The sequence below is a fragment of the Acipenser ruthenus genome, chromosome 39 (genome assembly GCF_902713425.1).
Source record: "Acipenser ruthenus chromosome 39, fAciRut3.2 maternal haplotype, whole genome shotgun sequence".
NCBI classification, from domain to species: Eukaryota; Metazoa; Chordata; class Actinopteri; order Acipenseriformes; family Acipenseridae; genus Acipenser; species Acipenser ruthenus.
In genome coordinates this window covers 1,479,340-1,490,210 of record NC_081227.1, presented here as the reverse complement: position 1 = coordinate 1,490,210, position 10,871 = coordinate 1,479,340, and the positions used below count along the sequence as shown (strand labels likewise).

General features: G+C 39.8%; 1 protein-coding gene across 1 annotated transcript; it reads left to right on the top strand.

Moving 5' to 3' along the window:
* Nucleotides 1-676: 676 nt before the first annotated feature.
* LOC117397141 (ankyrin repeat and protein kinase domain-containing protein 1-like) lies at nucleotides 677-10,529 on the top strand. Its single transcript, XM_059009769.1, has 9 exons — nucleotides 677-1,011; nucleotides 2,079-2,361; nucleotides 2,715-2,866; nucleotides 3,510-3,559; nucleotides 4,004-4,159; nucleotides 4,598-4,719; nucleotides 5,280-5,322; nucleotides 5,722-6,978; nucleotides 9,914-10,529. The coding sequence occupies exons 1-9, from the start codon at nucleotides 824-826 to the stop codon at nucleotides 10,159-10,161; spliced, it is 2,499 nt and encodes an 832-aa protein (XP_058865752.1). The 5' UTR covers nucleotides 677-823; the 3' UTR covers nucleotides 10,162-10,529.
* Nucleotides 10,530-10,871: the final 342 nt, after the last annotated feature.

Sequence of the window (10,871 nt, the reverse complement as noted above, 5' to 3'; positions counted from 1 at the left end):
TGAAAAAGCAAACATGTAATTTCAGTGTCTGTCTCTCTCTCTCTCTCTCTCTCTCTCTCTCTCTCTCTCTCTCTCTCTCTCTCTCTCTCTCTCTCTCTCTCTCTCTCTCTCTCTCTCTCTCTCTCTCTCTCTCTCTCTCTCTCTCTCTCTCTCTCTCTCCCTTCCTTGAAGTTAAATTCTGCTTTTTGAAAGCAGCACAGGAAAAAATAACCTCAAGCAAATTTAAGTGCTTACTAATACCACACACACAACAGGTAAATAACATAAGGAGGTTGTGTGGTCCAGAGGTTAAAGAAAAGGGCTTGTAATCAGGAGGTCCCCAGTTCAAATCCCACCTCAGCCAGTGACTCATTGTGTGACCCTGAGTCTTTTGGGTGAGACATATTTGTAAGTGACTCTGCACCCTAGTCTCTGTAAGTCGCCTTGGATAAAGGCGTCTGCTAAATAAACAAATAATAATAATAACATGCATTAATTACATAGTCACTTCAAAAGTTAAATCATGTTTTTGCTAATGGATTGAAGTATGAAAAACAAAGCCTATTTCAACAACAATATCACCTGAAGGGAACTTGAAGAAAATGCATATTAAACAATGCAGGGAAGCTCAGAGTAAGTAATACCAGCCCCACCTCCTAACTGGTTATAACCTGAATCACAGCCGTCTCTAAGTTTGAAAACATGCAAGAGGTTCAGGTTACAAAAATTCTCCACCTCTAAATATTTCCCCATTCTCTTACAAGGAAGTGTACTCTTAAAATGATTGAGAGCTTGGGAGTTCCTGGCATATGCAGAGAACAGGTGCTTGTGAGACCCAGTTTCCATGGCTTTGGCTGAGGATAAGCAATTGAAAAACCTGAAGATTTTTAATAAAGGAGACTTCCATACAGACTGGGTCAGGATTGCGAGTGGCGGGTTCGGACACGTTTATAAAGTCAAGCACAAGTTATGGAGGGAAACATTTGCAGTGAAATGCTGCTCGGGGGTGTCTTCCGACTCCGGTTTGTACAGGTAACAGGTGCTTTCCCGTAACTGTCTTCAGATTTGCATGGGGCAGCTTGTGAATTAGAGATTGCCATTTGTAAAATAATGTATGTTAGATTTTATTTTATTTTCTCTTGCAGGTTAATCGTATCCTTGTGTTGGTAAATTGACAGGATTTTGTTCTGTAAATGTTATTATCTACATATATGTGTATGGATATGTTCATATATTAATTTCCTTAATGGGACTAACAGTTCTTTACACCAGACAACCTGAGGCTTGGGACCCCTCCAGAGGTCAAGATTTGGCCCTTTCTGTTTTTGTTTAAACAAAAATTAGATCATTAAACATATATGGGCCTTGAAAGTAGAAAGCAGAAAATTCAGCTTCTTATAACCGAGCTGAACGGTTTTTAAATAAAAGAATACTAACTAAAGAATTTAATCATGAAAGATATTAAGGCTTCTTGTTTGACAAAACAGTTCTTTGTTTAAAATAATAATGTATTTTCTTGCTTTCTAAGACATTACAGAGGTTTAATATTGAGGCCAGGTCTTATTAGGCTCCATGGTGACAGGGGGAAACTGATGTTCCTTAAGGAATGTAAACAAACACGATCTGCTTTCCGGTAACAGAACACCCTCTAAAAGGCTGATTTTAACAGACACCACTCTATATTTTAGTGTACAGTTGAACACATTTCTAAATGTATCCATTCTTCACACAGTGTGCCTGTTTGACATGAGAATCAGGTTCCATGCTCGCCTCCCTATGGTAGGGGACGATCTCACAGACGTTTTATATTCCACATGGTTGTCTGATTAGCTCATTGGTCTCTCTATCACACTCAGTGTTCCTAGTAGGACTACACTCTGCTGGCTTGACCTTGTATAGCTGCTACCCTGCTACCTGTAATCAGCAAATCATCAACCCTTGACCTGGTACATGCCCCACATCGGTGGTGGTTCTGTACTGTGTACAAACAGCATAAAGCAGGGAACATGTATTTTTAAAGGGGACACACAACACATCTTGATCAACAGCCTCTACTGCTTGCATAACTGCCTTCCATGCAAACATTTTTTTTTTTGTAGAACCATGATAGAGGAAGCTTCCAAGATGGAGAAAATGAAGTTCCGATACATTGTCCCTGTCTATGGGATCTGCAACGATCCTCCGGCCATAGTGATGGAGTACATGAAGAATGGCTCTTTGGACCAGATACTCCCCACCCACAGTCTCATGTGGGCCAAGAAGTTTGAGATCCTCCACGAAGTAGCCTTGGGCATGAACTTCCTGCACAGCGCTACTCCACCCTTGCTTCATCTCGACCTGAAACCCGGGAACATCCTTCTAGATGAAAACCTGCATGCAAGGGTAAGGGAAGCAACGGGTGCAGTTCCTCATTTAACAAGCATTGTGTCGACAGCCCTAGCATACTTCAGGGGGTAACTGCAAGCTACTCTTCTACTGTCTTGTATATTGAGACATCTTATAAACACTGCCCAGCGGCAGGACAGAAACCCGTGCCCGGTCACATTGTCAGGACATACCCCTATACGAAGGTAAAGGACCTTTACCCCTTATACAATAACTCTGTCTCTGTTTGCATATTCCATGGGCTTGGTGAAGGTCTGGAGGTCTGCAAGATGTTTAAAGGTTTCTTTAAACATCTATATACGTATATAAACGTGTGTGGACAAAATCTGACGGCTTGTTTTCTGTCCCAGATTTCAGATTTTGGCTTGTCCAAATGGAAGGAGTGTTCGAGCAGGATGGAGTATATTGAACTCTCTGCGATCAGAGGAACGCTGAGCTACATCCCCCCAGAGATGTTTCTACAGAACAGCAAACCTCCAGGAACAAAAAACGATGTGTACAGGTAAGTGCTTTTATCAGGGTATGCCAAGGCCACCTGCTGTCTGGCTGTAGGCAGTCTAAGACAAGAGGAGTGTTTCAGGCACCTGGAGGAAAGATTATCAGTTGCAGCAGATGCAAAGCCTTCTCGGAGCTTTACTTTAGAGTCAATTTCCACATTTTAAAAGACACACATTTGTCTTCCAGTGAAGGAAGATCACAGAAGTGATCAAGTTAGAGACACAACATTGCAAAATAAATTAGCTAGGATTAAAAAAAAAAATGAAGAAAGTACCTTGTTAGCAGAGCATACAGCAACAACAGACGTTCAGTAGCTGGAGGTGAGCTGGCACCTATTCTGCATGTGCAAACAATTCCCTGCAGTCTCTCTAGAGCATATCCTCTTTTGGGCAGCGTTTTGTATTAGCATGCATTTCCATAATTGTAACTCTCTTTAATTAGAGCAACAAAAGTTATGCCGTAAAACTGGAAGTTAGAGATGTTTAAGATGTTTAACTTGCATTACACAATTTGGAGGCGTGGCTTCATGGTTACTGTATACCAGCTGACTTGTGTTACATTATGATTGGTACAATTCATTCTTTGAGCCACTAGTGAATTTTAATTTTAGAACAGTCACAGTAAATGTCCTGCTTCTATTTTTACAGCTTCGCCATTGTGATCTGGGAAGTCCTAACTCAGAAAAGGCCATATTCAGGTATTGAATAGAAATTGTTCCTACAAAAACATGCGTTTACAACATGTTGGAGCAAATATATTTTGGAATGGTATAGTTTGGATTAAAATGTGACCTAATTGTACTTGAGCAAAGCAAATTAAAATGATTTAGAAAATATAAAATTTAGAAAAAATAAATAAAAAACACAGCTTTAAAACCTGTGGTGTTATATGATTATGCAACCAAAGCTCTGGCTATAAGAGAACTGATTAGCAAATGAGTCAAATCCTAGGGTTGAAATTCTAAAAGCCCTTCAGGAAAAAAAAACACATCTAGAAGAAACAGAGCCACTGTTTATCAATCCTGGTGATTATTTCCTCAGGATCTGAGTTATTTTAGTTGTGTTCCTTTCTTAATTAATGTGGCACATCTTTTTCTAGAGTGTGATTTGCATTCTCACATGATGAGTTTCCATGTACTCAGGAGCCAATATGATGACGGTGATAGTAAAAGTGGCAGCTGGGAGAAGACCCTGTATGGAGGATGTCCCAGAGGACCGGCCACAGGAGTGCGAGCAGATGATTAACTTGATGCAACGGTGCTGGTGTCAGGAGGCAAGGCGGAGACCATGTTTTGCAGGTAACAAAAAAACATGCGTTAAGATGACATGTGCATGGAATTTTTGGCGCAGAGCTTAAATGACGAACTCAGTCAGGTTTGGTGCAAATCAGTGCTTATTATCATGAATGTGATTAAACCCACCAAGCCCATTCCAGCTCGAAAGGGGTTACATGCTGAATAGAGAGGATTCTGGAATTGAATCCAATTAGATTGTGCATATAAACAGGTCAGTTCAAGAGTTACAGGTAGTAACTTTAGTATGGGTCTCTTGGGGTCCTATTTTGAGGATGTAAAGGCAAAGATATATCTAATTACAATTTTTTTTTTTTTTTTCAAAAACCATTTCAAGATACTTTTCCAGGACTCTTACTTTGTGCGCTCAATGGCAAGGATAATTTCTTAAGGTAAATTTATGAAAGGAACATGCAATTCATTGAACATCTCTACTTCACCTAGACATTACCAAAGAAACAGAGGTCCTCAGTGAGATGCTGAAAACACCAAACCTGGGTCAGAGACCAAATGAAAAGGCAAAAACACACCAGCTTCTGTACTGCAAAACCTCCAACAGCATTAAAGTGAGTAGACCTGGGGCTGCTGACTTTCTGCCCGGGAGATTTTGAGTCGGTCAGAGTGACAACTTCAAGTTCAAACCCCAGTTAACCTTGCAACCTTGTTTTGTGGATAGCAGAAGTTATGTCACGGCTTTTAACTGCATAACATGTTGATTTTGTCCAACATGAGAGGCATTTGGAAATGGGAACATTTAGCAGTAGTTTTAATTAATCATAATTCTTATATAAAAAATGTGTTGATGATGTCAACTTTTGTGAGGTGTAGGGCAGCAGTGTGGAGTAGTGGTTAGGGCTCTGGACTCTTGACTGGAGAGTCATGGGTTCAATCCCTGGTAGGGGACACTGCTGCTGTACCCTTGAGCAAGGTACTTTACCTAGATTGCTCCAGTAAAAAAAAAAAAAAAAACCCAACTGTATAAATAGGTAATTGTTTGTAAAAAATAATGTGATATGTTGTAACAATTGTAAGTCGCCCTGGATAAGGGTGTCTGCTAAGAAATAAATAATAATAATAATAATAATACTGCTGTGTGTATCATCCATTTCGTAAATCTCTTTCAAAGGTACCTAAGATGGCACCAAACACAGAAATAAGCAATGAAAGTGGTGAGTAATGTTTTATTTGTACTTCATATTATTATCATGGACGTACAATACCACAGTAATGAATTGTTATTGAAGAAAGCCTTGTGCCTGTGTATGTTGTTGTATGCCATAATGACACTGTAAGCAAAATATTAATGATAACGCTAGTGGTAGAGTCATTATTTGGAATGCCAATGAAACAATACACAAAAAATAAGACTGGAAATACGATTTAATACCATGGTACTATATTAGTAACTTTTTTGTGAGGGTGAGCAGAGATGGGAAACAGGTACATATGAGCAATAGCTGGACCTATAGAGCTGCTTTGCACATCCAGTCTGTGAAATGAGCTGTGAAATGTGATGTGAAATGACACTTATGAAAAGTCATGTAATGGTTGTTTTCATTCTGTGGCAGATGAAGAAGGATCTGAAAAAGACATCATTAGCACGATGAGAAAAAGAGACCTCTCTATTTTTAAGAAGATGCTGAAGGAAGTACACGTGACCATGGTTTTTGAAGACAACTACTCCTTGCTTCACTATGCCGTTGCCACGGGAGACACAGAGATTGTAAAGCAAGTTCTGAGTTTTGGGGCGAAGGTAGACTCCCAAAGTGTCAATGGGTACACACCTTTGATTATAGCTGCTCTATATAAATATCCAGACTTGTGCTCATTATTAATTGAGCATAAAGCAGATGTGAACTTGAGTGATGAGGACAAGTGGACCCCTCTCCATTTTGCCGCTCAGAATGGTGATGACAAGTTTGTGCGCCTCCTTTTAGACAGCAATGCAGATGTGAACGCCAAAGAGCGTGACGGTTGGGCGCCTCTTCATTTGGCATCTCAGAACGGCCATGAAAACGTTGTCCGGGTCCTCCTACTACGCCGAGCCGCCATTGACCTTCAGGAGAACGAGAACCGGACAGCCCTTCACATTGCAGCCGCTTTCGGCCACATCAATATCCTCAAACTGCTGCTAAGTCAAGGAGCCGACCTGAACAAAAAACAGAAGGGCTGTCAGACAGCACTGCACCTGGCCTCGGAAAAAGGACACTTTAGAGTTGCGAGGCTTTTGGTGAAAAGCGGGGCAGACCTAAACAGTACGGATAGCAACCACTACACTGTCCTACACATGGCTGCTTTAAAGGGATACAATGGAATATGCAGACACCTGCTCAAGCACTGTGCGAATCCAAATCTCAAAACCATGCAAGGGTGGACACCCTTGCACCTCGCTGCTTTCAATGGCCACGCAGTCACGGTTCGGCTGCTGAAGGAAAACCACGCGAAGCTCAATGTCAGGGGAGACATGGGGTGGACACCTCTGCATTTGGCCACTCGCAGCGGCCAAGAAGAGGTCATTTCTGAGCTTCTTGAGGCAGGGGCCGACCCCAACGTCGCGGAGGAATCCGGGTGGATGCCGCTCCATCTGGCTATCCAAAGAGGGAGCTTTCTCAATGTCCTCAAGCTGATCGACCATCGTGCAAACGTCAATGCCAGAAACAGGTTCGGGTGGACTCCTTTGCACATCGCAGCACTGAAGGGGAATGCCCCGATAGCAAAGGCTTTATTAATGAACAGAGCTGAGCTAACCGAGGATTCAAACGGCTGTACTGCACTGCAATTAGCAGTAAGAAACCAGAAGGAGAGCGTTGTAAAGTTGCTTGAAGGTGAGGAAGATGCAGAAGACGGTAATGCTCAATTGACATTTAAATAACACACATACTAACTTTGTTTCCATCAAGGCTATATTGTCGAGCTCTCTGTTTTAGTCTGGATATACTTATGATTCTTAAAAATCACGGCGATCTGTACAGGTCATTAACAGAAGCAAATAAGTCACACATACTATGAGGATCATTCACAAAGCAGGTGCCTTTTTCAATCTCACGGGAAGGCGGCAGAATCCATAACAGTCGTTCATCCAACAGCATTGCCTGTAAACTAACCAACTGAGAAAGCTGTCACATTCAATAGATACAAGACGTGATGCTTTTATTTAGCAACGTTGCTAAAAAAACAATGGTTATATAGTGCAGGGTAAGCAGCACAGATCTGAAACGGACCCTTTAAAGCCCTGTATGCTGGTTAATCTGGGAGGATATCTATTATGAACAGAGGGTACTTGCCCTGCACGGATCTAATGACTGCCTGACTTCAGTGCCACTTCCTATTTCTCCAACAGCAGCAGAGTAATTGGATTCTATGGAAAGGTCCCCATTGTAACTATCTGGCAAAGATCTCCCTGTAATCAAATAATATGTGAAAAGGCAGACCAATCCTTTGTCACAAGCTTTAGAGGTATTTGTTGTCTGATTAGTTTGTTATCTGAAAGAATTCTCTTGCAAGTGTTCAGAAAGCAAAAGCCGCTCTAGCTTCTGGGAGGAAGTGATTTTTTTTTACAAGTGTAGTTTATGAAATTTCTAGGCTGTATAAATGGTAACGAATCTGTATAATGAAATCTAAAGGCATGTATTTATAGATTACAGTGTTATACATTTTCAATCATGTAAGAAATCTTTTTTTTTTTTTAACTACAGAAATGAAAGCGAATTATTGCAAGATTATATCAAAGAATAATCCTCTGATTTGTGCTGCTGTTATGGAAAACAAAAACGAAATCATTCATTACATTAGAACCTACCACTGTGAATTTGCACAGGCAGGTGGCAGTTTCCCTGTGCTTTTCCCATGGCTGTTATGCATTTACATTGGTTTGCCAAGTTTATTTTGTATATGCATTGCCATATCTCTCTGGGCTTTACCATGCTTCCACTGTGCTTACACTTTGCCGTGCTTTGACTATGATAAGCATTATAAATGAGAACCACCTTATGAAAGGAAACGAGACGCTAAGACTACTGAGGATCGTTGCATTAACTGCCTAATATGCGAATCTCACCCACCATGACTGATTGCGAAAGGATTCGATTATCAGACTGAAGTGATTAAGGATGGTGCACGTTAACATTATCTGTCGTCACATTCTTTATATCATAATTATATCATTACCGTTAATATTTTACAAGCTCTAATTATGCCAGTAAATGTCTCCATAATTATTATGGTGTAACAAAGTGGAACTATAGATGTATTTAAGAATAAATCTATAAATCTCTCTGCTCAGGCGCATATATATATATATATATATATATATATATATATATATATATATATATATATATATATATAGTCATTTGAATTCAAATTGAACTTTATTAAAGACTTCCTTTCACATAAAAATGCTTACAGTTGATGCATATGTTAGTTTTCAAAGACCTTCACTTTAATGGGTAGATTGCACAGACATTCCTATGCAAAGAATGTTTATTTGCATTGCATAGGGAATGTCTGTGCACACAACAGAGATTACCAGGGACCTTGCATTCCTTCCTGAGGTCTTCCCGTGATGGAAATCTGCAATCCTGCTGCATCCGATCTGGGTTGTTTAATATGTGAAGCGCAATCACATTTTCAGCATGCGTTTGTCGTGCATTATATTTTCAGAGAGTCTTTTGTTTGTTCTGGGATTATCAGTTCATTCAAATGAATGTCACCCAAAGGGCAAAGGTTTGTCTTTTTTCAAAGGATTTCTTAGAAAAAAAAATGTAGAGAGAGAAAGCTAAAAAATCAAATAAAAAGCAAATGTAAAAAAGACATTTCCTTTATTTTCACCTTAGGATCTAAAGCTTTTAATGCTATTTATATGATTTATTTGAGAAGTAGTTGATAATAAAATATACACACATGCATTAACTGCTCAATACTTTCTCAGTACAATTAGTTTATGATATGTTTGTTTTAATTCGATATTAACTTACTATAAATCACAAAAATGAAGACTACTCAGGGATAGCTATTACACATTGCAAATCATTTTAGTTTTGATTTAGAATTATGCACGGTATTAGATGCATGGGATGCTATATGTACAACATAGTATAAAAAATTCTTCATTCTTTCCCAGCCCATATTGCACCATGTCATAATCTCCAAAATGCAGTTAAAAGAGCTTCTGCATCAACTACTCAAAAAGCATACATAATACATATTCCTCAGGTAATTCTGATCTTATCCCAAATGTCTTGAAACATATATAAGTGTTAAAATGGTTATTTTTATCCTGAACATTTTTTAGAACTTGCTTCACTCTTTTGATTTAGCTTGTAACCCAGCCTGACCAGTAGGTGTCGCTGTAGCGTTGTGAACTCCTCCCAGCCACCTTTCCTCTAATACAGGCTGGACTGCAAATGCCAGGGCTGAGCTCCCTGTGGGCCAAGAGGACAACTTTACTTGGCCGGGATTCGAACCAGAAAGCTCCTGTTTGCATGACTCACCCTGCTTTTACTAGAAGAGCCACTGGGAACACCCTCATGTATGTTTTATAAATAGTACATATACAGCATATGGTGAATACTGTATGGGCCACTGCAGCTATCACAAGCCGTTCCAAAACAAACCAGCAAACCACTGTGCAACACAACAATCACCGCGCCTCATGAAACTGAAGCAAGTTCCGGGGGCACACGTCACAGGAACCCAAAGAAATATTCTTCTCTCTTGCTCAGAACCAGTTGCCTCACTAGTTTTGTTTTCTCTCTGCAGATGCCCTTGATGTCAACAGAGATCCTGCTTCTCACTTTTACAAGGTTGAACACCTTAGGCACTCTTTAATTTGTATAACAGTGGAGCACAAACAGAGGATAAAACAAGCTGGCACTGACTTCACTGGGATTACTGCAGTGCCCCTGCGCTGTGGTGTCAGAAACACCACAAAGCACAGCTACAGGCTATACATTGCAGAGAATTACCCAATCTCCCAGGAGAGGCTCCCATGTCTCCCTAATTGCTGAGCCTGTCTTTCTGTATTAAACTTCTGTATTTTTGATATGCTTGGCTGAAAAATACGTGCTACCTCAGCTCTAATAGCTTTATTATTATTAATATTATTATTATTATTATTATTATTATTATTATTATTATTATTGATAATAATGTAAATGTAATCTGCCCAAGACCTGTTATACATTTTGAACATGTCTGACTCTTCAAATCCAGGAGGTAGGAGACCCTGAATCCCAATGACTTTTTGAAGTTGACATGCATCTGAATTATTATTTATTTGTAGCTTTGTTTAATATTTATCCCAGTCCACACCTGTCGCACCGCTTGTCAGAAGAAAGGCTGCAGAACTCCTTGAGGGAGTAGCTACGTTCCAATAACCTGCAATGCCCAATTCTATACATCACACTGTGCTTTAATCTTAAATAATGAACAATAAAACATTTTGAATGTGCATCAGATTTGACATATTCCATTACTGTCATCGTTTATTTTTTTATTTCATGCACATCTGTATCCTCTGTAGAGCAGCTCTATAAATGATGAGGTTATTTTCTCCATGACAGGGTGGAATTATACTTAATTTGCAAGTTATTACATCGTGAGTAGGGTGTCTCTTTTACTGATTGTATAAGAGATGTGGTCTTGTGCAGGCTGGGTGAGAGGACCACAAGGAAAAGCTGAGGGGTTCTGGCTGTTCAAACTGTGTAAAATGACGTCT